The sequence below is a fragment of the Syngnathoides biaculeatus genome, chromosome 4 (genome assembly GCF_019802595.1).
Source record: "Syngnathoides biaculeatus isolate LvHL_M chromosome 4, ASM1980259v1, whole genome shotgun sequence".
NCBI classification, from domain to species: Eukaryota; Metazoa; Chordata; class Actinopteri; order Syngnathiformes; family Syngnathidae; genus Syngnathoides; species Syngnathoides biaculeatus.
This window is the reverse complement of record NC_084643.1, coordinates 33503057-33529587: the sequence shown is the minus strand read 5'-3', so window position 1 is coordinate 33529587 and position 26531 is coordinate 33503057. Positions and strand designations below refer to the sequence as shown.

The window sequence follows — 26531 nt, the reverse complement described above, 5'->3', positions numbered from 1 at the left end:
TTCCTATTTCAACCAGTCCTCATCGAGTTGGCACAAAGAAAAGGGGCCAATCTCACGGCTCATGAAAGCCCCCCTGAACTCGCGCCCACAACATACTTCTACCAGCTGCACATCGTTATCAACCCCTCTTCCCCCACCCATTCACCAGTGAGGTATGTTTGGAATAAAATTTCAAACATTTTCAAGCTTTTTTATACTTCTTTATATGGCCACAAAAAAACAAAATAAAATAATTGAACAATTGACTGCAACAGATGGATTTTGTGCGCCCTTCCCCCCCAAAAAAAATTAAACTGAAGTGGTAAAGAAAATAAATGGATGGATGGAAGGATGGATGGATGGATGGATGGATGGATGGGAGCACTAAGTTTGTCATTTTAAATGCTCAAATTATTAGGCTGACTCGCTTTGCCGGGAGTTTACATGTTCCCCCCGTGCCTGCACGGGCTTCCTCCAAGCACTCCGGTTTCCCAAAAACATCCATCCATCCATCCATCCATCCATCCATTTTCTTAACCGCTTATCCTCACAAGGGTCGCGGGCAGTGCTGGAGCCCATCCCAGCTGTCAACAGGTAAGAGGAGGGTATACCCTGAACTGGTTGCCAGCCAATGACAGGGCACATTGAGACAGACAACACCCGCGCTCACAATCACACCTAGGGGCAATTTAGTGTCCAATTAATGTTGCATGTTTTTGGGATGTGGGAGGAAACCAGAGTGCCTGATCAGTTTGGACATTAAAATAACTTGTATTTGTCATGTATTCATTATAGGTTGAAAATGATGTGCAAAAAATTGTATTCTGTTTTTAGTCAAGATTAACAGAACATATTAAGTTCTTTGGAATTGTTTGTAAACAACCATTCGCACCTTTGGCCAATTCAGTCTGAACCCAAGCAGGCACGGGGCCAACGTGCAAGCTCCACACAGGCGGGTCCAGGATTGAACCCAGGACCTCAGAACTGTGAGACCAACGTTTTCCAGTTGATCCATCGTGCCGCCTCCCAAAAACATGCAACATTAATTGAAGACGCTAAATTGCCCCTAGATGTGATTGTGAGTGCAGTTATTTATCTCCATGTGCCCTGCGATTGGCTGGCAACCAGTTCAGCGTGTACCTTGCCTCCTACCCGATGACAGATGGGATTGGCCCTGACACTCCCACAACCCTCGTGAGGTTAAGCGGCTAAGAAAATGGATGGTTGGATGAATGTTAAAATAGCCTCTGTGCTAGCCAAGAACATTATTTAGGATTAGCATTGGCATCATTTTGTCACCAATTTCAAACATAAATGTTAACAAACTAATAAATATAGAAATAAATACATTAATAAATCATGATAAATTTCACGATGACATTCATTAGAGTCATAAACTGACAAGAAGGCAAGTGAATACATTTACAGCCTCTTGACTTGTGCTCTGGAGTAATCCACATATTACAGTTTGTTAAAGGTGACGACATTATACCGACCAAAATGTGTGTTTTGTATTTGTTGATAGTTACTCGAATGTGTGATTATCGACTCCTTCCCCCATTTTTCGCTTCTTTTCCTGAGGCGTTCATGGATTTGTTTGTGTAAACGGCGTTCCTCGAGCCGTGAAGAAGAGTGAGGACGCCGCCCGGCGGCCGTTGTCAGCAGTGCAAGGAGAACACGCTGGCAAAGCAGAACTCTTCTGACGACATCGCTTCTCTTGTTCAAAGCAGTGAAGTCACGTCCCAATCTGACGTGGGAGGTGGGGGGCACTGCAATTCCATTTAAAAAAAAAACGCGAGCAAGCCGAACATCTGAGTCTTACGGGAGGTGGCAGAATGCAGCACGCCACGGATACCTGCTTGCCTGCCGCAGCTTGAGTTTTCATTTTTATAAATTCATTCATTTAAACAAGTAAAACTTGATTAATTAAAAAAAAAAAAAAAAATCCAACATGGCGGAAGAACTCAACGAGCTTTTGGACACGGACAAGTTGTATCTGACACAAATACGATACCTGGAGGAGCAGCTGGAGAAGTAAGACATTGTTAGACAAGTAGGCACACTACGAGTCAAAATTTTAAGAACGCCAAGTTTTTTTTTCCATCTTAAAAAAAAAAACAAAAAAGAAATTCATGCACTCCAATTGCTTATTACACTCTGAAATGAACGCACAGAATAAATGAACTATTCAAGTCACAAAATAAATCCGGGAATCTACACACAAAAATGCATTTGAAACCTTTGACTCATGAAAGTAGCCATCTTGGGCACACATAACATCTGACCATCCTTGTGGCGTCATCTCTAAAATGGAAATCTCTGCTGTGGAAGTTCCCACTCGTAACTTGTGTTGCTTTCACTCTTTTGTCCAGTCTAAAGTTAGTGGGCTCAAAAGTAAGATGAGGTTTTCAGGTCTTTTTGTTCAGCGTTGGTTTTTGGCCTTTGAACTCTGCCACAGATGCCATTTTTGCCCAGTCTCTTCCTTATTGTTGAGTCATGACCACTCACTGACCTGAACCGAAGTCAGCGAGGCCAGGACTTGTTTAGATGTGGTTCTGGTTTCCTTTTTGACTATATATACATATATAAATAATCTCAATAAATAATGCAACTTTTAAAGTACAAAATAACACTTAAGGTTCATTTCAGTGAGGATGAGCGGGATGGGAAATCAATGAATGGGTATTAGTTTGTCTTTTTTTTTTTTTTTAGCTAAAAATTGTTAAATGTTGGTAACAAGACATTTACAGGTAGTTGCCTTCATGTAAGCCACACCACTCATGACCATTAGATGCTAACATTCTTTTAGCCATTAGGCTGTTAGGTTTCATTTGTGCTTCACTGTATTGGAGTACATTTAGTAATTAGCATGGAGCTTGGCGCTATTGTGTTATTTTCTTCCAGGTGCCAGAACAAATGCGAGGAGCTGGAGAACCAGGTCCAGGACCTGCTATACGAGCAGCGGGTTCTGCGCAAGGACAAGGCAGATGTCACGCGCTACCTGAAGCGCACGCTGGATGCCAAGGACAAGAAGGTGGAGATGCTGATGGAGCAGGTGGAGAGCCAGCAGGAGGCGGCGGAGCACCAGAAGGAGCTCATGGAGCAGCTGGAGGCCATGGTAGAGCAGCTTGAGGCCCGGATACAGGAACTAAACGCAGAGATCAGCACGCAAGGTTAGAGCGCAAAAGCACTGTAGCTGCAGAAACTAATTACGTAAGCACTTATACTAATGACAAAACCAAGCATCCAAACTACAGAATGTCGTACAAATGACAAGCTTATTGCATTTCTTCATCTTTCTCTGACAGCGGGCAAGCTGGAGGCTCAATCCGAGCAGCTGGTGGCTCTGGAGGAGAAGCTGGTAAAGCAGAAGCATGACCAAGAGGTTGCCGTCCGCCGCCTGAAGGAGGATGCAGAGCGAGACAAGACCAAGTAACTCCCGCCTCTCCTTAATTTCTTCTTCCTCCTTCCCTGGGGCAGAACATCAACCTTGTTCTCCTGGCAGCATGATCGCTGAGACCATGAGGAACATGGAAGTGGTGTTTGAGGACAAGATGGCCAAGATGCTGCAGCAGGAGCGTGAGCAGAACAGCGAGAAGATGCATCAGCTGCAAAACATGCTGGGAGAAAACATGACGCTGTGGCAGGAAAAGGATGTGATGCAGAAGAGGGAGCTGGAACTCTACTGTGAGGTCAGCCGTCTCCAGGAGGAGCTTGTCAAGAAACCCAGACGCAAGCTCAGCCGCAGGAAGGTGAGCACATACTCTACGCATAAATAGACCTCTGGGGACTAAGACCTTTTCTTGGAACTAGAAGCTTCACTCAGGACTAGGCCCTTCTTTTGGGACTGGAGTCTACATGGGTCAAAAGCCTACTATCAGAACTAGAAGCTTCTCTCTGAGACAAAACCTTTTCTGGTGAATAGTACTTTCTCATGAGACGAGGACCTTCTCTCAGGATGATGACCGTCTTATCAGGGCTAGAAGCTTCCTCTCCTCCCGAGAACACTCCTCTCCGGGAATAAGAGTTAAGAGATAAGAAGCTCCTTCTCTTGGGATGAGAACTACTTGAGATTACAACCTTCTTTGGTTTCTCTAATGTTCTATCAAGACTAGAACCTTCTATTAGGACTTCAAGGCTCTTTTAGGAGTATAATTTTCACTTAGCCGTAGACATTTAAAACTTTCACTGCTGATTAGTACCTTTTCTCTGGACTAAAACCTTCCTTGGACTACAACCTTGTTTCTGGAATAGAAATTTCTCTTGGAATGAGTATTTTCTCTCTGGATGATCATTCTTTTCCCCCAGGACTAGGTCATTCTTAGGGGTGAGAAAACTTCTCTTATTCGTACTTTCTCTTTGGATTAGTACCTTCACTTGTGGCTAGAGCCTTCTCTCTGGATTAAAACCATTGTTTGGTGAATACTACCGTCTTTTGAGACTACAAAGTTCACTCAGGGAGGACAACTTTGTGTTTGAACTACAAGATTCCCTCGGGACAAGACCTTTTCTCCAGATGTGAACCTTCCCTTGGGATTAGAAGCATCCTTTAGGATTGGAAGGTTCAACTAAATGTTATCACTCTCAAAGATTCTCTGATGACTAGTAACTTCTCTCTAGACTAGAACCTTTTCTGGAGGAAAGAACTTCTTAAGATGAGAACCTTCTCTCAGAACTAAAACGATCTCTTACCTGATAACTACAAACTGATCTCAAGATGAGATCATTTTTTTGGGACTATAACGTTTTTTGAGACTAGAATCTTCTCAGGATCAGAACTTTCCCTTGGGAAATGAGACATTCCCTTGGAACAAGTAGCTTCACTTGGTGTGACAACATATTTTCAGGTCTAGAACATTCTTTTGGAACTATAAGTTTATCTTGGGATGAGAAACTCTGGGACTAATACTATTTGGAGACTAGAAGCTTCTCTTGAGAAGAGAACCATATCTCCGTACTCGTATCTTCTCTGAGGCTGTTACAGTATCTTGGGACTTAAACCTTCTCTGGGAACTAGTGCCTTCTCTCAAGACTCCAACTTTCTCTCCAGACCCTTCAGTTAAAACAAGATCAATTCTCCTGGGACTAAAACTTTCTGTGATTGGTTTGGTGGTTGCCTATATGTATGGGTACTGATGTTCATTTCCATTTTGTTCTTTTTTACAGTGACCAATCCCCTCACGTGTTCTCCTTGTGAATCTAAACTGAACTGCCAACCTGCTGGAACAACAACAAGAAAGACGACAGGAAGTGTCCACTGTGACCTTCAGCAAGACAAAGTTGGGAAAGTGCTCCACACGTATTTTGTAACTGTCTTTTGACTCTTCGGTGTGGCTGTCCCCCAACGAGCTACAAAACTGTCATAAATCAACTTCATAAACTGTCAAGAAAATGACAAACTATCATAAAACGGCCAATGTACATAAACTCTTACAAACAACATGTACTATGCTACAGACTACATACACTGCCATACACACTACATAAGCCATCATGTGTATGACAAAAACCCACAAAATACAGAATTTCAGATTTCATAAACGATCAGAAACTTTATAAATCATTGTACAAGTTTCAGAAACCTTCATACAAATTACAGAAATTAGGAGCGTCTGCAAAGCGTCACATAAAGGGCAAAAGCCAAACAAATTTCCTAAATAGAAACTATCACCTGCAGAAAGTAAGCTACTAGCTACATTTGCTATCATACAAACTATATAAAATCTCATACATATGGCGTCATAAAAACTTCAGAAACTATAATACACATGTAAAACTACTAGACTACAGAATAATTACAAATCTCATACATAAACTACCATAAAGAAAGTTATTCAAATTACAAACCATGCTACAAATCGTATAACTCATACAAGCTACTAGACCAACTACATAAACGATGAACTTCCATGCAAACTACAAAAACACGATATGTACACATTATTTAGCAATATTTAGCACTAGATGACACTTCATAATGACATGACACAATGTGACATGACTACATAGTACTAGATGACACAGCAGGATACCACATAGTACCAGATGCCAAACAAAACTGGATGACAAACTACAGGACTCACTAAGTTATTACGTTGAGGCACATTTTGGCTGAATTACTGCACCAATGCAGTATTGCATGGAATTGATCAGTCTCCACTGCTCAAGGATTGTGAGAGCCCAGATTTCTCTGACGGCAGCCTTCAGCTCTCCTGCATTGTTGGATCTGGCGTATCACATCTTCCTCTTCGCCAAATCTACGGGGTTGAGGTCAGGAAAGAACAGGGATATTGTAGTCCTGAGACCAGCAGGTGTTGGTAGCTCTGGTACTGTGTGCAGGTGGTAAATCCTTCGTCTCCACATAATTGCTAAGTAGCAAGAAGCTTGAAGTGCTGTAAAACCTGCTGGTTGACTTTGGAATTAAGTAAAAACTGGGCCAAGCAGCACATGTCATGAGACCTCAAACCATCAGTGACTGGAGACCTTGCACTTGACCTCAAGCAACGTGGATTCTGTGCCTCTCCTCTATTCCTCCAGACTCTGGGACGTTGATTTCCAAAGGATGTGCAACGAAGGGGTTCTGTTTCACAACCCTCTCCAGGGTGCGGTTACCACTATTGCTTGTATACTTTTTTCCTACCACACCCATTCCTTCCCTACGCCTCTATTAAATGTGTTTGGGTACAGAGTTCTGTGAACCACCAGGCCGTCGGCAATGACCTTTTGGACAACTAACTGTCAGGTCAGCAGTCTTCCCCACCATTGTCCAGCCTACAGAACAAGACCGAGAGACAACTTAAAAGCCTTTGCACGTGTTTTCATAGTGTTCTAACTTTCTGAGAGACGCAACTTGGGGGTTTATTTAGTTGTCAGTTATAATCCTCAACATAAATAAAACTTGAAATGTCAGTCTGTGTGAAATTAATGAATATGTGCGACAAGTTTCACTTTTGAATGGAATTACTGAAAAAAATTCACTTTTCCACAAGATTCTTATTCTAAGACCAGCACCTGTACGTGAGACAACTCACCAAATATACAGTATACTTTCACAGCACAGCTTTGGTGTTTTATATGGTGTCATATATCCCTTAATAAAACACTAAAGGACACGCAAAACTTGGTGATAAGTTACATCGCTATAACTAGATGAATCACAGACTACAGGATGACACCACGTAAAACAAGGTGACAAACTACACACCACAACATAACTACATGACAAATACAGTGAAGAAAATTAAGTATTTGAACACCCTGCTATATTGCAAGTTCCCCCACTTAGAAATCAGAAAGGGGTCTGAAATTTTCATCGTAGGTGCATGTCCACTGTGAGAATCATCTAAAAATAAAAATCCAGAAATCACAATAACAATGTATTTGTGTGATACAGCTGCAAATAAGTATTTGAACACCTGAGAAAACCAATGTTAACATTTGGTACACTAGCCTTTGTTTGCAATTGACCCCTCCGTACAGGGCACTTAACTACGCCTCCTGAAGTCACGTCACCCCACTGTTGCTAACCTCAGACAAACATTAGACAAAATGGCGTCGCAGGAAGAAAAGTCGAGAGCGAAATTGTCCAATTTACCAGCTGATTTTTCACTCGCATTCTTACCGTATAGTGAAATATCGTTGAAGAGCAGACAGCAGGGCTTCAAGTATTTCAGCGAGGGGTATTTCAATGGTATTTCCATTTATATCGACGGAGAAACCATCGATATTAGCGCAAGATTTTTCCGGAGGCAGAGGAAGACCGAGAAGCCACATAATATATTATAACCCAAAGACGAATTCGTCATTGACAGTTTCCTATTTTCGTGTTACACATCACACTTGTGTCTGTATAATGTGTATCTGTATAGCCGTTTGTGAACCGCCGTATGAAGGAAAAGAACAAGGCGAGGCTTGATTTACGAGTTGTTTCTCGTTTTCTTTGTGTAACGTCACGCGCTCCCCTCAATAATTATTCTCGAATTAGTGCCGAACCTACGTAAGTCCCAACCGAGTACGACAATCACTACTTTAGTGTCCTCAAACATCCTTTCCTCCAGTCTTCGTGTCTCGGTGCACGTCGAAGGCTTTTAGGACTCGCTAGTCTGGTTTAGCTTAGCTCGCTAGCCGCCAACAAAGAGACACGTTTGTGCAGTCAGGTCCTCGCAACGTATCGCTCAACACTGATCGAGTGTGTCAATCATTCACACGTAGCTATGTTATGCAAGCGAAGAACTGCTAATTCATTTATATGAGACATGTATTGAAAATCAAATATAGGGCTTACCTTCGTGCAAACATATCTGTTCCGGTTGATTTTAGATGGATTCAGTTGATCATACGATCTTCCACAAAGTTTGATCCATCGAAGACATTTTTCGTACTCGGTCTTCTGTTCCGGTTGATTTTAGATGGATTCAGTTGATCATGCCGTCTTCCACAAAGTTTGATCCATCGAAGACATTTTTCGTACTCGGGCTTCACAGTAGGGATGGTGTATTTGGGATGGAACTCATCATTCTGTCACGACCCATTGGAATGGAGGTAGGACCCAAATGCAGGAGTACACGGGAGACGCAGAGGTGCAGCAGCGGTAGTCAGGACGTCGGGCGTAGAGAGCAGGTCAGCGGGCAGGGAGGAGTCGGTACACGGGTGATCAAAGCAGGCAGGAGAATCAAAGGAGTCAGGCTTACGTGGTTGGTCGGAGGACAGGTGGAGGTACACACAGGAATACGATCAGAGATACGGGAGTGCTGGAACGGGGCATGAACCGCAACGGTCTGGCGCCGGACCAGCTGTCCCCATGGTCCTATATACACCGAGGCCAATCAGCCAGCATGAGGCGCAGGTGTGTGCCTCCCAATCTGCGCGACCGCGCGGGCACCCACGCAGCCAGGTCTAGCGGCAGATCATGACACATTCGTCTTCCTCCAAACACGGTTAGTGAAATTACGACCAAAAAGTTCTATTTTGGTCTCATCTGATCACAAAACTTTCTTCCATGACTCTTCTGTATCATCCACATGGTCATTGGCAAACTTAAGACGGACATTGTGCTGGTTTAAGCAGGGGAACCTTCTGTGCCATGCAGGATTTCAAACCATGACCTCTTAGTGTATAGTCAACAGTCACCTTGGAAACGGTGGCCGTAGCTCTTTTCAGGTCATTGACCAAGTCCTGTCGCGTAGTCCTGGGCTGATTCCTCACCTTTCTAAGGCTCATTGAGACCCCATGAGGTGATATCCTGCACGGGGCTCCACTCCAATTGAGATTGACCATCATGTTTAGGTTCTTCCACAGTGTTTTGCTTCTTCTTCTTCAACAGTGGACCTTTTTTCACCAAGCTGCTTGGCAATTTCTCCGTAGCCCTTTACAGCTGAGTGGAGTTGTACAATTTTGTCTCTGGTGTCTTTGGACAGCTCTTTGGTCTTGGCCATGTTACAAGTCTGAGTCTTACTGATTATATGGGGTGGACGTATGTCTTTAGGCAGCTAACGACCTCACACAGGTGCATCTGATTCAGGATAATACATGGAGTTGAGGTGGACTTTTAATGGCGGACTAATAAGTCTTTGAGGGTCAGAATTGCAGCTGATAGACAGGTGTTCAAATATTTATTTGCAGCTGTATCACCCCAAAAAAAAATCGTTAAAAAAATCATACATTGTGAATTCTGGATTTTGTTTTTAGATTATCTCTCTCACAATGGACATGCACCGTGTACAGAAAGTATTCAAGCCCCCTTAAATCTTTCCCTCTTTGTTATCTTGCAACTGTTTAGTAGAATCATTTCGCATGACCTCCAGCACACTCGCAACACTGGCCAGAAGAAACGATACACAAACTTGATATGCGGCTGAGTTGAGGATAGAAATGCAAAAATTGCAGTCTGGACCTTTGTAAAGAAGAATATTGCTGCCACACCCAAAAAAAAAAAAAAAGTTGCCATCATGTTATAATGTGATATGTTTCACATTATGTGGATGTTTCACGTTATAACATGATGTTTCATGTTATAATGTGGCTAATTACATGTTATGTGAAACATTTCATGTTTTAACGTTATTCAATTCATTTTATAGTGTGAAACTTTCACATTATAACATAAATATGCTGTACATTATAACGTGATTCGTTTCATGTTATAACATGGATTCGGTTCATGTTATAACGTAGAAAAAAATAAATAAATACATTTCACCTCTCTTCACCCCACCACCCAAAGGCAATTACTTCTGGTTCTACTACATGTTCGACTGTATTACTACATGTTCTTGCTCCATGCATAAGGGGCTATCTTAGGGTACACCCTGACTCCGTAAAAAGCTCACCAAATCCATGTTTTGTGCAACACTCATTGAGAGTCCACTTCTAGCTGTGTCTTCCTGTATGCCACCTTCGAAGGATGTGTGTGAGCACAGGGTCCCAAACTTTTCACGTTGTAATGTAGAACTTATTAGGATTTACCATGATATGTTTCATGTTATAATGTGATAAATTACGTTATAACGTGGTTCATTTCACATTATAAGATGAAACTTTTCATCTTATAATGTTATAACATGATATGATTCCCGCCATAATGTGTAATTAACCACATTATAACGTGAAACATATAACATGAAACAGCCACATTATAACATGAAACACATCAGGTTGTAACGTGATAGGGACATTTTTTTGGGGGGTGTGGCAGCAATACACTTCTGTAACTTTGCAACCCCTGGTCTGTGTCATTAAACGACACTCTACATGTCACTAGATAAACATGAAGGTGAAAGACATTACACATAAATGCAGGTAATGCCACATGCCATCAAATGCAAGAACAACTAATAACATGCTTTGGCGGGCGGGCTGGAGGACCATGTGAAGCACTAATCTGCTGATTTGTTGTCGCACCGCTGAAACGCAATGTTGTGACTAGTTCATGTTTGACTCTCGGGAGAATCAGAAGTATTTCCTCCACAAAAACAACACCGTCGTCCCACCTCTTCACTCATTTGCGCGTGTTGTTTAAGCACGTCTACTGAGTGCAATCTGATGAATGTCTCTCGGGGGGTTTTCACAACATGTTAACTGAAAACACATGACCACGTTTTGCCTGCAATGTGTGACTTTTAGGGGCTAAAATAGGAGATAAAAAAAAACCTAAAAGTGTCGTTTTCGTGGACGGTAGGGTCTAAAAAATGTTTTGTGTGAAAAGAAAAGCATGTGTGTGGTAAACCAGCAAAAACTACTGCAGAGTGAACCACGACACTGACAGGTTTACAAGGTTTAGGACAAATGTGAAAATGCTTCTGCTGTACGTGTACAACAATCAACTGCTGAAATACATCACATGACATATGCACGAGGATCACATGACATTCTTACATCATAGGACTTCACAAATGACATGACTTACATTGCATGACTTAAATAATGTCCCGACACAGACGAGATAACTTGCATTACTTAGTCTAATGACTTCCATATGTCACATGACACATCGGATGACTTGTACGCCGCACGATTTATGTCTGGCTTTTGACTTCTGTACAGCACATGCCCAACATATGACTTACATATTATTTACGTGTCCATGAACATACTTCACATGACTTACATATGTCACGACTTAAATCGCATGACTTACATCAAAGGACTTCTGTACCTCATGTGATTTACATGTATGACAAACATGACCTACATCGTACATCAAGTGACTTATGCGCATCTTATGCAGAACTTAAGTATGTCACATGACTTAGGTCACTTCTCAAATGACTTTCATTGCATTGTCTTGCACATGGCGTACATGTTACATCCTTTCAGCATGTCACGTGACTTACGTGCATCACATGAGTAACACGTCACAAGACATACGCCACATTAATTGTGTCGCATGAAAATGTGCATTCAAAAGTTTCCCAAAAAGGTTAAAGTGCATTTCAGATTTATCGGTAAATTCCACACGAGAACCCAAAGTCCTGAAGTTTTCTGGGAGTCATGTATGTTCAATCACCGTGAGAAAAAAACAAACAAAAAAAAAACACAAAAAGGAATGAAGAACACAAGGCCCCTGGCTTGATTGAACCTTTCCCCCTGTTTCCCGCCTCCGCAGAGGAGGGATCACAAGGGGGGTCTAAAAGGGGCGGGGAAGGGGCTTTTCTTCCCTATGCTTTTAAAACATTGCGGTGGTGGCTCGCGTGCTGTCAGTCAAGATGGAGTTGTATCTGGACCTTCGCTCGCAGCCTTGCCGCTCCCTCTTCATGTTCGCCAAGGCCAACGCCATTCCCTTTCAATTCAAACTGGTGGACCTGGCCAAAGGTAAACACACACACACACACACACACACACACACACACACACCACACACACACACACACACACTCACGCACTCATGCTGAGTAAAAGCGTAAGTGTTGCAAAGTAAACATCCATTAGACAAACCGTGCATGTGTGCGCGTGTGTGCCAGGGGAGCAGTATGGCGAAGAGTTCGGGAAGATCAGCCCGATACGGAAAGTTCCGGTCATGAAGGATGGAGACTTTGTCCTCACAGAAAGGTAAAAACAACCTTTGATTTCAGCAAACAATTCCTCTCAGAGATTACGACACAAAATGGAGGGATGATTATCCAATAGGTAGTATCATTGCCACAACAGTGGTGGCTACTTAAAAGTTAATTGTGTAAAGCTGGAACTGATATGCAAAGTTGAAAAGCTGTCTTTAAAAGCTGTGTGATAAGTACCCAGTACTGTCTGTCAGTTGGTTCTGTCTAAAAAGTACCGACACAGAATGGGGTGGCAAATCTGCCTGGCGATTTTCCGACTTATGAGATACTATCAGAGATATGACGGCAACAGTGTGAAAGGGGATAGCGAAAAGCCAGAAGGCGGTTGTGAAGTTTAACAACCGACTCCCACCCTGTTGGATTGAAAGCCATTGTCACAAAGTCAGAAAAACATTTTACATCTTCATGGGGCCTGTGTGGTAGGCAAAGCCTTATAAATGCCGGATTCTGTGCCTTGAAGGGGCTATGCTAAGTCACCTCTGCGTGAAACAGGCCGGAGGGATATAACACGACGTCATATTGCATGCACTGATCCCCTTTCCGTCTCCTGCGTACTGATTGGGCGCAGATCAGGAAGTAAAACAAAGTGGCTAACTTTCCTGTTTCCAGTGTGGCCATCCTTCAGTACCTGGTTGAGAAGCATGCGTCCTTCCTTGCTGACCACTGGTACCCAGCCGACCTGCGGCAGCGGGCGCGGGTCAATGAGTACCTGTCCTGGCAGCAGATGAACCTGCGAGCCCATGGGTCAAAGGTCTTCTTGCTCAAGGTAGGACACAACCTACCCCCACTCGGCCTCCCAGAACTGTGAGGCAGATGTGCTAACAACCATGAGGAATAATCCACACAGTCAAATGTGTGTGTGCCTGTGGCAGAACATGTACCCCGTGGTGATGGGCCAGGAGGTCCCGGAAGACAAAATGTCATCGGCCGTGGAGGAGCTGACCCAGGCTGTGGACATCTTGGAGAACTATTTCCTGGGGGAAAGCTTGTTCCTGTGTGGCGCCTCCATCTCTCTGGCTGACGTGGTGGCCATGGCTGAGATCATGCAGGTGATGGAGACGCAATACAAAAAAGGGATGAAAACATTTGACGCACACAGCAGTTTTTGTTGTTGTTTTTTTTTTTTTTGCAAGAGTTTCATTGGCTAGATGTGGTGCGGCACTACTCCAACGTGGCCTACGATGGAAGCAATGTGATACTTTGAAATGTGTTTTTTTCAATTCCCGACTGGACAACTAAGTAGCTAACAAGCAGTCTAATTAACTGCCGAACAAAGTAACTAGCTTGCAAACGAGCTGGCTACCTCGTCAACAACCTCAATTTAACTAGCTACCTAACTCGACAATGAAGGATTTCACTAGTTAAGCAGCTTCCTAACTAACCAACAGATTAGCTACCGATCTAATCAACAAGCTACTTACAGTAGCTAACTCACTTAGCTGCCCAATTGTGATTGTAGAAAGAAACTAGTTCACTAAATACACAAGTAACAAAACAGCTGACAAGCCGACTGGCTGACTTGCAAACTTACTTGTCTGCTAAGTTACTTAAGCAATGAACTATGTAGCTAGCTAACTAAATAAGTTACTGCCTACAAACCCCACTTTCAAGAAAATTGGGACATTGTGCAAAATGGAAATAAAAACCACAATAGAATGAATCCTTTGAAAATTGTGTTAGGAAAGCTGGGACAAGTGCACCAAAAGACTGGGAAAGTTGAGGAATGCTTTGTTTGATGCACCTCTTTGAAACATTCCACATGTGAACTGGTTAGTTGGAAACAGGTGAGTGCCATGATTGGGTGTAAAATGGGCATCCCTAAAAGGCTCAATTTTTCACAAGCAAAAATGGGGTCAGGTTCACCGCTTTGAGAACAACTGCATTGAGCAAATAATCCAACGGTTTGAGGATGCGTCTCAATGTATTGAATTGCCGACATGCCACCGACATGCCTATATACATTTTAAAATAGATATTGTTATGAAAACTACATATAATATTATTCACTTCAATGTCGAAACGGAAAAAAAAAATGGGCAGAGAGTTGTTGTTCACTTGACATCCCAGTGGGAGCCGCCATTGAGAAGATGCTGTGCCACCTGGTATGGGAGAGGAACAACACAGATTCAGATTTTTCCGATGCCCCTTCTGACACGGAAGCTCTTTTCGAAGAAGAGAACATCTCACAATCGAGTGAAGTGACCGGGGCAATATTACCCGATCGTTTTGAGCCATATTTAGATGATATGTGGATCACTTCGAACTAACAACAAACTCCCTGATAGTATGTATGACAGTATGTAGCGTACTCAGGAGGACTCATCACCCCCCCAACTATTATTTTTTTTAATCGCTCTATACACACCTACCCGTCATTTACAACCCACGAAGCGCTCGTCCTTTGCACCTGTGCAATCCATTTTTCACGACAAACTGGGTCTTTTGGAAACGTGTGAAGAGTGAATCCATCCTCCCGAGTGTTCGTGCAATATCCAGCAATACAATGAGATGGCATTTGGCTAAAACGCAGGAAAAAAAAAACAGCTTCTTTCCGACGGTAAAACAGGTTTAAACACACAAACCCGCCAGTGTGGGCGTCTGGTCATAACGTCACTTCCTGCTTCTTCTCCAAAACGAATGCCTCGAGAAGATTTTCACGGTGGGAGATACAAAAGTCCATATGTGACAACATCATGACGTGTGGTGAAAAAAATGGATGGGTCCATTCCGGCTGGCTTTTTTTCATTAAAGACATACTAAAAATCAGGCTTTATGTGTCGGTGGCACTTTAAACATCTTGCCTTTGTAGTGTATTCAGTTGAATATAGGTTGAAGAACATTTACAAATCATTTTATTCTGCTTCTGTTTATATTTTAGCTAATGTGTCAACTTGTTTGGCATATAGGTTTGTAACGTACTAAACTTAAGTAACTACGAGTACTAGTGTGTACTGAATGGGTAGCAACAATAGGGTTAATGAAATGCCAGTATTTGGAGGGTAATAACCAGTCAGCAACATATTGAAAACCAACAAAAAGAACTACAAACTAGATGATATTTGAAATGGTGAGCTTAGTTCAAAATTTTGAAATATTCACTATGTACTGAAGTCATTTACTTTTGGAACTGTGAACTAAACTTTGAAGCAGGTCGTGTAGAAAATGATATTTGCCGACACTTGTTGTTGCTCTTGTGGTTAGCCGGTGAGCAGCGGCGTGGACGTGTTCTCGACGCGTCCAAAGCTATCGGCGTGGCGTGAGCGTGTGAAGAAGGAGGTGGGCGTCGCCCTCTTCGACGAGGCCCACGCCGCCATCATGACGAGCGGCGGCGTGGCGCAGACGCTGCGCGAAGGAGGACTGCCCCAAATCTTCAAGGACAAGTTCAAGAAAGCTTTCTTGTGAATGTCAATAAAAAAAAACAATCCGACCAAACGCTGTATTTCTAAAGACCTGTTACCATCACATGACCACATAATGAACATCTATTTCAGATGTTGTCCGTCTTAATACAAAATTTACACACTACACACATCAAGACAAGACAATTTTTGCCCCAATTTTGCCTCTTCCCGATTAAGGATGTTAAGATATTATGACGCTCGATTTCTTTTTAGGTGTGTTCCAAGTGGATTTGTTTTGATAATGGGGTGCAAAAGGGGTTGGGACAATGTTAAATATTAAATATAAAAATATACAAATTAAATCTCTTCAATATTTTTCCGAAGAGAAATTGCCGAGTCATGATACAGAGAACCCTGATGTGGAACGCAATATAGCCAACCAAGAACACCCTGACTCAAAATCACGAAGCAGACACGTCTTGTCTAAGCTTCTTGTTGTTGTTTGTTGGTATAAAAGTGCGTATTTTCCAAATCAAGTATTTTTATTGATATTGATAAAACGTCAAATATTATTATTCCTTTTGTTTTTCATCTTCATTTGTGGGGTCTTTCACAAGCAAATTGACTTTTATCCATCAATCCATCTGTCCAATTTCTCTGCCGCTTATCCTCACAAGGGTCACAGGAGTGCTGGAGCCTATCCCAGCTGTCAACGGGCAGGAGGCAGGGTACACCCTGAAGACCCTGAACTGGTTGCCAGCCAATCGGAGGACACATGGAGACAGACATGTGGGAGGAAACCACACTGCCAGGAGAAAACCCACGCAATCACAGGGAGAACATGCAAACTTTACACAGGCGGGACCGGGATTTGAACCATGGTCGTCAGAAATGGGAGGCCAACACTCCAACCAGATGCACCACTGTGCTGCCCCCCCCCCCCTTTTTTCAATATTATATTATTTTTTTAAATAAATAAAAAAAAAGAACCATGAAATTGTTTAAATACTGTTAAGGCTTTTGCAATTTATTTTAATGTTTTTCTAATTAATTCATGAACAAATAATGTTTTCCCTAAGTGTAATGTCCCTTTTAAAATGATTTTCACGTGATTTTTTTCAAAAATGATCTTCAAAATGGAATTTCATATCATTTAAGTTACAACTTTAATGTAAAAAACTTACTTATTATATTTTGTCCAAAAGCAATTTTATTTTCTGTTGTACATGACATAACTTTTTCATTAATTACATTTTTTACATTTATTTTTTAAACTTTAGTAGAGCAAAGGGCGAGATGTAATTCCAAATAGTGTCCTCTAGACGCCGCTGTTTCTTCGCCTGATCAGTTGTAAGTTTATGTTTTCCCCCCTCTCGGACTTTGCTCTTTTTCACATTTTTTTTCGTGAGCGCAGATATGAAAACATTTTAAAAAATATTCAGAATGAATTAAACTCACCGCTTTACGTCTTAAATGTAAAAAGAAGCACTCCGCCAAAATTGTACTAACTCTTCACAGCTGCAGTTTGTCAATCAACCGAGGTCACGTGACCTGACTCACGCCGCAACAACGCCGCAGACCGGAAAAACGCGGGCGACCTCTTGATTCTGGTTCTGCTCGAATAACGATGGGAGTCAGCGGCAAGGTTTTCGGGCTGTGCAGCTACGAGACGACAAAGCTGGTCCGCATCCACAGCGTCCGGCTGGGCTCGCTCAAGTGGACCCTGAACGCAACGGTGCTCCTATTCATATGGTGACGTCACTCCCGCTTATTTAAAAGAAACGACAAAAAAAGTTGTTTAGTCTTATGTGATAGCATCTTTCTTGAAAAAATATTTTAATAGTTTTGATTGTCTGTTTTACAATATGTGTCACCAAAGCCATCGAAGTTGGATTTCTTTTTTTCTGCCTAAATGAAAATTTTGATGATGTGCTGAGGTGGAAAATTAACAAGTGAATGTTCCCTACTTTACAATTTTTTTGAAATTTGTATGCTGCAAGACAATATTTTATTGTAAGTTACGAAAAAAATAATGAAAATGAAGACAGACATAGTATTTTTTCATCAATGTGTTACATAGACAAATGGACATAAATTTGTTGGGTAGCTTGCTAAATGGACATTGAACTAAACATGCAGCTGAAATGCGAGCATGCTAACGTGCCAACATAACAGTGTTGTTGTCTGTGGTGTTAGCGTGTTGATGTTGTGGAACAGGAAGTACCAACAGTTTGAGCAGGTCGTGAGCTCCGTCACCGCCAAGGTGAAGGGGGTGGCCCGCATGCAGGTGCCCGGGGAGGAAGCCGTCATCTGGGACGAGGCCGACTACGGTGGACCCTCACAGGTCAGAGCTCCGTGAATCTTTGCAACGTCGCTCCCCCCGCTCATGCGTGTCTTCGTGCTTCTGATTGGCTATCATCATTTGGACTTAAAAGTCAAGTGTCATCCCTCTAAACATTCTAAAATAGATATTGAAATGAAAAATACATATAAGATTATTCACTTCAATGTCCATACGAAAAAGTAAATACGAGCGGAGAGCGCGTCATCCATGTGCAAAGTTGCTGAAGTGTCATTTGACATCCAAGTGGTCGCCATATTGGCTGCATCTCCTGCCCGTGATGTCACCCCGGACATTCGCCATTGAAAACGCGCTGTGGCCCCTACTGTGGGACACGAACATGTCCCTTCTGACACGGAAGCTCTTTTTGAAGAAGAGTACATCTCACAATCGGGGCAATATTACACTATTGTTTCCAACCATATTTAGATCATATGCGATCACTTCTAACTAACAACAGACTCGCTGACAGTATGACAGTATGTAGCGTACTCTGCCACGAGCGATGACAACGCTGCAGCCCGGGTGCGACGAGCCGATCACGACTTCGGTCGGGCTAGCACCGAGATGGCTCATCGTGGCGCCGAGCTAGGGTGGCTCATCGCGGCGCTGAGCCGGGCCGCTTTACGACGTTGTCATCGCTCGCAGCTGAGTGTGCCATTGTCTGCGGCATTTTTTATCGCCGCCGCCATCTGCGGTGTTGTTCATCGCGGATGGCGGCGCCTATGAACAACGGTCAGCCGCATGCGACAAGAACGCTGTAAAGTGGCCCGGCTCGGCGCCGTGATAAGCTACCTCGGTGCCAAAAATGAGCCACCCTGTATGTATGAGCCAGCCTGGCCTGAAGCTGTGCTCGTCCAAGAGTCACGACGCGGCAGCCTTCGCCGGCGAGGCTGACGCTGAAGCCGTCCGACGCACAAATCGACACATTTAGCACTGCTGTCATACGTACGCGGATCTTTTGTTATGAGAGACCGATTACGTGGTCCGCCCGAAACTATTCTTTTGGTAGCTGTATACACACCCTGTCATTTGGAACCCACGAAGCTCTCATCCTTTGCACCCATGCAATCCATTTTTCATGACAAACCCGGTCTCTTGGAAACATATTAAGAATGAATCCTCACAAGTATTCGAACAATATCCAGGAATACAACGAGCCGGCATTTTGGCTAACATGAAGGAACAACGAGCTACCTTCCCGGAGGTAAAACTAACAGAAACAAACTAGTCCACTTGAGGGGGGTCCTGCCATGTACGTCCCTTCCTGCTTCATCTCAAAAACAAATCTCTCAAGAGGATTTTCATGGTGGGAGTTACAAACAGGCATATATGTCAAAATCACGTTTTGTGGTGGGGGTAAAAAAAACAGATGGGTCCATACCGACCGGTGTGTTTTTTCCATTAATAACATTCTAAAAATCATCCATTTCATGACACTTGACCTTTTTAAAATGCGAACTTCAAACCAAAATACCAGATTATATTTTTGTATCTTACTGGGAATGGCTTCTTGACCCTCTTTTGTGGTTCATCCACTGCTGGAACGCCAGTATCTACGTTGAATAGTTCAGTTTAGTTTGAAAATGACTTAGTTTGGTTCATGATTCAAAATTTTGAATGAAGTTCCCTGTCCGGTCCACCCCCTGGTCCCATTTGTTGCTGATGGGTTATTACCCTCAAAATAATATCAATTCAGTCCAGAAATTTTGCCAGCTGCAGGTTTCACCCTACACTCTGAAAAACATGAAGAAGAACTAGTTGCTTGTTTAAAATAAATAAATAAATACATCTGATTTTACTTGTAAATGTGTAAACAAAAACAGACAACACAATATGATAGGGGTAGTGGCGAAAGGACATGAACTCTGCAGTCTTAGCAGCTCTGGCTAAGCATATGACAAATGTTTTTCCTTAACCAGTCTTATATTACCAAACTAAATGAATTCCACATTATGACATTGTTTTGTGATACAAATAATTCTTTAGCAAATTTTTACTTTTTTTTTTTTTTTTTTTTTTCAATATCCAGTCACCCGTCCCGTCGCCTCCTCACTCCCACCACTAAATCCATGGGGGACAGAGCCTTCGCTTTTGTTGGCCCCACTCTCTGGAAGGTTCTTCCCCCACACATCCGTGCTCCTGACTGCCAACAATCCTTGGAAAAAAAAAAAGTGAAAAACACTCAAGGATTTAACCCCTAATTATTGTCTGTAAAGCATTGTTAATTTTTATGACATGCCCAACATGAAAATGTATTTATTACTATTGTCAACTTCTGAATGTCGTTAAAAAAAAAAAAAACGAAAAGGAAATTAAAGGTTTTCTAGTGGGCTAGTCAACATCTGGACTGGAATCTGATTGAAATGCAGTAGCACGACATTATTAAGGCCGTTTATGCTCGAGAACCCTCCTGCGTTGCCACATTACAATAAATTTGAAACGAATTGTAGGCGAAAATCTCTCCACAGAGATGTGAATAACAGATTTAAAAAAAAAAAAAAAAACCCAAACATTTGATTTCAGTTGTTGCTGCTGAGGAGGGCCAAACCACCTACAATATTTGGCTTAGGGGGGAATTACCTTTTCTACACTGGGTCAGGTAACTTGAAATATGATTCCCCCCCCACTTCCTAAATAAAATAACCGTTTAAAAACTGATTTTTATGTTGTTGTCATTATTTATTTACATCCGGGTGATGATCTTAAACAATTAAGTGGGGTAACTATGCAAAAAATATATAAATTGAGAACAAAGCAAATACTTATTCACGGCACAATAAATGAAACTACATTGGAGGGCTGAATTTTCGAGACAAATCTGGTGGTTGAATTGAGTCCAAACCTATCCAAGACTGGCCACTTCAATCCCAAATTCCAGATTTTATTTTTGAGACTTTTTTTTTTTTTTTTTTTTCCACTACTCAAAATGGACATGCCTAGCAAATTGCATGTTGCTCAGTTAAACTGGCTTTGGTGGGTAAACTTCCAAAGATGTCTTTTGTGTCACTTCCCTGTAACCTTTTGGGACACAGACTTCATTGTGTTGGCTTCTGATTTTTTTTTTTTTTTTTTTTTTTTTGTCACCATCTCGCGCACACACTCTTTGTTTTCATCTCAGGACAAGAATTCTTTCTTTGTGGTCACCAATGTCATCGTGACCAAGAACCAGAAGCAAGGACGATGCAGCGAGGTATTCCATAACAAGGATCGTCATGGCGACACATCCATTTATCTTCATGGCAACAAAGCTGACATTTTGTCTCCCAGCCTCCCTCTAGTGGCCGTCGATGTCAACATCACGACGACTGCGAGCTAGGCGCCTGGGAGCCGCACAGCCACGGTACTTTTGACTTGATCCATTGATGTGCCCTTATCAAAACTTGACCCTATCCGTCGGCGGTTCTGAACTCCCTCAGGGATACAGACGGGCTCGTGCGTCAGGTTCGACACGTTGGCCAGAACATGTGAGGTGGCAGCCTGGTGTCCTGTCGAAGCCAAGCGCAAACCGCCGAGGTACACGTGGGCAGCTTCTACTTCCTGCCTTTAGCACTGCTAACCCTTCAACTTTTAGCCCGTCTGTGTTCAAAGTTTTCTTATTGTGCTAACAATCTCGTGCACATGTGCAGGCCTGCTCTGCTGGCGTCCGCTGTGAACTTTACGGTGCTCATCAAGAACAACATCCGTTTTCCCGCCTTTAATTTCATCAGGTGACATTGTGAAGTGTACATTTCCATCAATAAAAAAAGCAAGTTTGTGTGCAATCAGATATATTTAAAAGTATGTTGTGGTTTACCTGGTAGGAGGAACATCTTACCCGAGATGACAGAGTCCTACCTGACCAGATGTCAACGTGCTAACGATTCTTTGTGTCCAGTCTTCACCCTGGGAGACGTCGTCCACCAGGCTGGGGAGAACTTCTCGACCATGGCTGTGGAGGTGTGAACACAACTTCTGGTATTTTCTTGTATCACTGTCACTCTCACACTATGGTAACATGTACAGAGTTAGTATTGACATTAATGGTATCATCTAGGATGAAGTGTGCCACATGGTATCACCACGTCACGTCACATTGTTATTCCCTCCATTAATATAGTCACTCCTGTTATGGACATGTGACATCTGTTATCATTTCGGCACAACATATTTGGCTATATTTTCAAGGGGAAATCCAGTGCTTTGCATGAACAGTGTATCCAATAGGTCATGTAATATGTACCCTATTTTGACAATGTGATGTTAAATCCACTCTCATTTAATAGTGTTTTGAGAAGATTTTTATTGACAATTACAAATTTTCAGGGGCGCTGCCATTTTTGCGAGTCACATGACCTCCGTGCGTGGATGTGAACGTGTACCATGTCTCAACAAAGGCTCGATTAAATGGGGCACCATTTATGCCCAGCGCCGATTTTCTCGTATTTATCCGCATCTGATGAAGAAATGGCAGTGTCGGTTGCTCGGGAAGATGGAGGAATACTTCCATACAGATTTGAACCTGTGGTTGTAAATGTTGAATATTCGGATTGTTGTTCGGGTGGAATGACACGGAGTCCGACTACTCGGAGGCCTACGCGCAGGACATAAGTGCATAAACAAAGGCCCACGGAGCTCCGGGCCAGCAGCCGCGGATGGTTCTTCGGATGAGAATGACGCGGAGTCTGACGAGCCAAACATCCAGGTGGCAGGCTGCGAGCTGAGCTTCCAGGCGGTGGAGGCCATTAGCCATGGATGTTGAAGCTAGGCTTGCGGCCCACCGCCGGCGCTCGCGGCCCGCCTTTGGAGCTCACTCGTCAGACTCCGCGTCATTACGCCCGAAGAACCATCCGAATATTCAACATTAATTACAGCCACAGGTTCAAATCTGTATGGAAGTATTCCTCCGTCTTCCCGATCAACCGATACTGCTATTTCTCCATCAGATGTGAATAAATCCGAGAAAATGGGCGCTCGGCATAAATTGTGTCCCATGTAATCGAGCCTTTGTTGCGGCACGGTACACGTCACATTTGCGCACGTAGGTCATGTGACTTGCAAAAATGGCAGCGCCCACGAAAATTCATAATTGTCGTTTTAAAAAAAAAAAAAAAAAAAAAAAAATAAAAAATAAAAAAAAAATCTTCTCAAAACACTATTAAATGAGAGAGGATTTAACATCACATTGTCAAAATAGGGTACATATTACATGACCCATTGGATGCACTGTTCATGCAAAGCACTGGATTTCCCCTTTAACTCATTTACACGTATATTTGCAACTTGGCTAGGTCTTAGCTCCTGGCTCTTCTGTTTACGTGGTAGCTCTCCCACCAGAAATTCCATCCAGGAGACAAAGCTATTGGCATCGGAGTGAGGTGGGAGGAGGTAGGAACGTTTGGAGGGAATGAGAAAATTGCTCCTTGATGTTATTTCGTGGCGTCGGTGACTAAAGATGATTGCAAATGAACAGTCTCTAAGGCTGAATTCCTACTATCACTGCAAATGTCCACTTTGTCATATATTTCAAGTAGGGTGACATGAAGTCAAATATAATCAACATTGTTACGCTTCACAACTTTGTAGATGCAAAGAGGATTGTGATTGGTCTATCCCAAGTCCATCTTCACCTGCCCACAGCCCATAAGCAAGTGTATTAGCTCTTAGTTATTTCTCGTGTATAATGTGGATCCCCCCACCTCCCCCAAAAAAGGCAAAAATCAATGGAGCAGATTCTATATGGCTAGAGGAGAAAAATAATCTATGATGCTGCTATTTAGGTTATGCAAAAGCTGTACAGTTTCATTCTAGTATGTCACCGCCACAGCTACACATGACTGCATGTATGTACAATTGTCCTCATAAGTTTACATACTCAGGCACTATATATATATATATATATATATATATATAAGAACAACTTTCATTCATACAGGTTATGTTGAGCACAACTGATCTGCATTTGCACACATCATCCACAGGGAGGCGTGATAGGCATCCAAATCAAGTGGGACTGCAACTTGGACCATCTGCACAGACGCTGCCTGCCCGCCTACTCCTTCAGACGCCTGGACCAGAAGGAGAGCAATAAGACTCTCTCACCTGGATACAACTTTAGGTACCAATCATAAGTCAACTACTCGAGAAAATGAATGATTGTTTTCCAAATTAATGTCAGGTTTGCTAAGTACAAGACAGTGAACGGCGTGGAGGAGAGGACGCTCTACAAAGCTTTCGGCATCCGCTTTGACATCATGGTCTATGGACAGGTGGGTCACTTTATTAGTGCTATTATTACAAGCACCAATGTTTTTAGCTTACTTTTTATGAGGTACTTTTGTCTTCAAGGCCGGAAAGTTTAGCTTCATTCAGCTCGTTGTCTACATCGGATCGACTTTGTCCTACTATGCTCTGGTAAGATCAACTCACACCCAGGATCGCTTGGTAAAATGTACAAAACGGATATCACTTTTTTTTTTTTTATTTTTTTACGTGCTCCCCTCTCATCACGTGGTATCATCATTTCCAAATATTGTCCTGACATTTTCACACCTTGTATCATGTTCGGTTAATAAACAGGGTCACACCTGTTGACATGTTTGCACTTCATATTTTCACCTGGTATTAATGTGTTCACTTTTGGTGTACACCCAGTAGCTAATTTTTAGACATTGTATTGACAGTCCCCCCAGATATCAACCAGTTCACCCCTGGTATATTTTGATAGAGACTTTCATGCTTGCTATACTGTAAATGTGTTCACACCAATCATCGTAATGGATGATATATTTGTTAATTACACAGTATCAACAAACTGGCACTTTGTGATAGCGTTTTATCACACAAGGCATCCGTTGGTGTTAACATGTACACCTGGTATCATACAATCAATACTATTTTGTTACGGGTGGCATCAAAATAAATTGTTTTAACTGTCTTTGATGACATAAGAATAAGCAGAGATGGCGGTCAGCAGCAACACTTCCTACTAACTTTGCCATCACTTGAACTTGCAGACGACAGTTCTACTGGACTGGCTGATCGGTACCAGTTGCTATGCGGCCGAGGAGGGGCAGAACTACTCTGAGAAGAAAGTGGAGTCCATCCCAAACAAAAAGAAGGTTTGATACGTTACTGAAATGTACATCACAAATTTAAAGCAACGCGTTTGTCACTGTGTATTTGTGTGTTTCAAGTGCATCCTGTGCGTGTCATACGTGGATGAGGAAAATATCCGTGTTGTTAAGATGTCTCACAAGAAACGCTTACAGGATGTCAAAACCATTCGCATTCAGACACGAAGGGTGAGTTGATATTTTTTCACAAATCGATTCCATTTGGTCACTCACCACAGGTGTATGTTATTTCTTTTTTTACATGATTGACCAATAGAATGTTGAAAAAAGACTTCCTCTCTTTGACCTGGAAAGTGATAGTTTTAGAGATGAAGTTGCTGCCCGACGCCACTTGTTTTATATCATGAGGATGGCCATGAAACAAATGAAACCTGTATCTCCAGTCACCACAGCAAGTTGACAAAAGATTTGTAACGTTAAAACCGGGTATCGATATACTGTATGTGTACCGGTCACCTATCATTAGACAGCACAGAGGGTCACACCTCATCACATCAGTCGTATCAATATGTTTGCACCAGATATCATACGGCAACAACAAATCTGTCAACCTGCTCATAGCTGGTAGTCACATTCACGCTTGCTACCATTGCTCCAGGTATCGCTTAGTATCAACATAGCTGCCCCCACAATCTCTTTATTCCATCAGGAGGATGTAGGACACATGATGGCGACGCTCTGTTTCCTTCCTGACCAACAGCCTTCGCCCGGCACCCTCACCAAACCCCAGAACCGTCCTCCAAGTTGGTGCAAGTGCGGCGGCTGCAGCGGCTCCCCCCTCCCGCAGGAGGAGCTGTGCTGCCGGCGCAGCGATGAGGGCGCCTGCGTGGCCACTTCGGTGCTCTTTGACAAGCTCTTGCTTCAGCGCCCCCTCCTGGAGGCGCTGCTCATCTACAGAGAACCCCTCGCTCAAACGCCGCCCAGTGCAGCTGCCTTGCGTCGCTGCGCCTACAGCCAGTATGTGGTTTGGAGGGTGGGCGTCCCGCCGACCGACGCCCGCCCCGCCATCCCGCGTTGCTGCGTGATGAGGATCAGGGAGGCGTTCCCCAGTCCGGACGGACGATACGGCGGTTTTGCGTTGGCTACCGAAGAGGATATGTGACGCGTTGTCAACAGAGCTTTCATACAGCAGCCGAACAGCACATTTATATGGCTCATGTTTATATTTTGTGTTTGTAACAATATTACAGATGTCAACATA

The 26531-nt window shown here is 42.9% G+C and overlaps 3 protein-coding genes across 3 annotated transcripts; all 3 read left to right on the top strand.

The window, feature by feature from the left end:
• The first annotated feature begins 1621 nt into the window (after nt 1–1621).
• cfap157 (cilia and flagella associated protein 157) lies at nt 1622–6884 on the top strand. Its single transcript, XM_061818473.1, has 5 exons — nt 1622–2013; nt 2884–3152; nt 3288–3411; nt 3485–3731; nt 5146–6884. The coding sequence occupies exons 1-5, from the start codon at nt 1931–1933 to the stop codon at nt 5146–5148; spliced, it is 726 nt and encodes a 241-aa protein (XP_061674457.1). The 5' UTR covers nt 1622–1930; the 3' UTR covers nt 5149–6884.
• A 5246-nt stretch (nt 6885–12130) lies between these two features.
• Nucleotides 12131–16775, top strand: gstt1a (glutathione S-transferase theta 1a). The gene is made up of 5 exons (XM_061816281.1): nt 12131–12288; nt 12438–12525; nt 13143–13299; nt 13406–13582; nt 15735–16775. Exons 1-5 carry the CDS (start codon nt 12183–12185, stop codon nt 15933–15935), a joined length of 729 nt encoding a protein of 242 aa, XP_061672265.1. The 5' UTR covers nt 12131–12182; the 3' UTR covers nt 15936–16775.
• Nucleotides 16776–17388: 613 nt separating this feature from the next.
• Nucleotides 17389–26432, top strand: p2rx7 (purinergic receptor P2X, ligand-gated ion channel, 7). Its single transcript, XM_061816279.1, has 13 exons — nt 17389–17626; nt 18071–18218; nt 21337–21408; nt 21486–21558; nt 21635–21731; nt 21845–21925; nt 22019–22154; nt 24176–24312; nt 24373–24463; nt 24543–24608; nt 25211–25315; nt 25391–25498; nt 25980–26432. The coding sequence occupies exons 1-13, from the start codon at nt 17502–17504 to the stop codon at nt 26430–26432; spliced, it is 1692 nt and encodes a 563-aa protein (XP_061672263.1). The 5' UTR covers nt 17389–17501.
• The last annotated feature ends 99 nt before the right edge of the window (nt 26433–26531 follow it).

What these genes read in the sequence shown, in the direction of transcription:
- cfap157 (XM_061818473.1), top strand. Translation starts at nt 1,931, where the DNA reads ATGGCGGAAGAACTCAACGAGCTTTTGGACACGGACAAGTTGTATCTG. An exon ending in CTGGAGGAGCAGCTGGAGAA is followed by an intron (nt 2,014 to 2,883) that starts GTAAGACATTGT and finishes ATTTTCTTCCAG; the next exon opens with GTGCCAGAACAAATGCGAGG. An exon ending in CGCAGAGATCAGCACGCAAG is followed by an intron (nt 3,153 to 3,287) that starts GTTAGAGCGCAA and finishes TTTCTCTGACAG; the next exon opens with CGGGCAAGCTGGAGGCTCAA.
- gstt1a (XM_061816281.1), top strand. Translation starts at nt 12,183, where the DNA reads ATGGAGTTGTATCTGGACCTTCGCTCGCAGCCTTGCCGCTCCCTCTTC. An exon ending in GACTTTGTCCTCACAGAAAG is followed by an intron (nt 12,526 to 13,142) that starts GTAAAAACAACC and finishes TCCTGTTTCCAG; the next exon opens with TGTGGCCATCCTTCAGTACC. An exon ending in CCATGGCTGAGATCATGCAG is followed by an intron (nt 13,583 to 15,734) that starts GTGATGGAGACG and finishes TCTTGTGGTTAG; the next exon opens with CCGGTGAGCAGCGGCGTGGA.
- p2rx7 (XM_061816279.1), top strand. Translation starts at nt 17,502, where the DNA reads ATGGGAGTCAGCGGCAAGGTTTTCGGGCTGTGCAGCTACGAGACGACA. An exon ending in TCACCTGGATACAACTTTAG is followed by an intron (nt 24,313 to 24,372) that starts GTACCAATCATA and finishes AATTAATGTCAG; the next exon opens with GTTTGCTAAGTACAAGACAG. An exon ending in CCATCCCAAACAAAAAGAAG is followed by an intron (nt 25,316 to 25,390) that starts GTTTGATACGTT and finishes GTGTGTTTCAAG; the next exon opens with TGCATCCTGTGCGTGTCATA.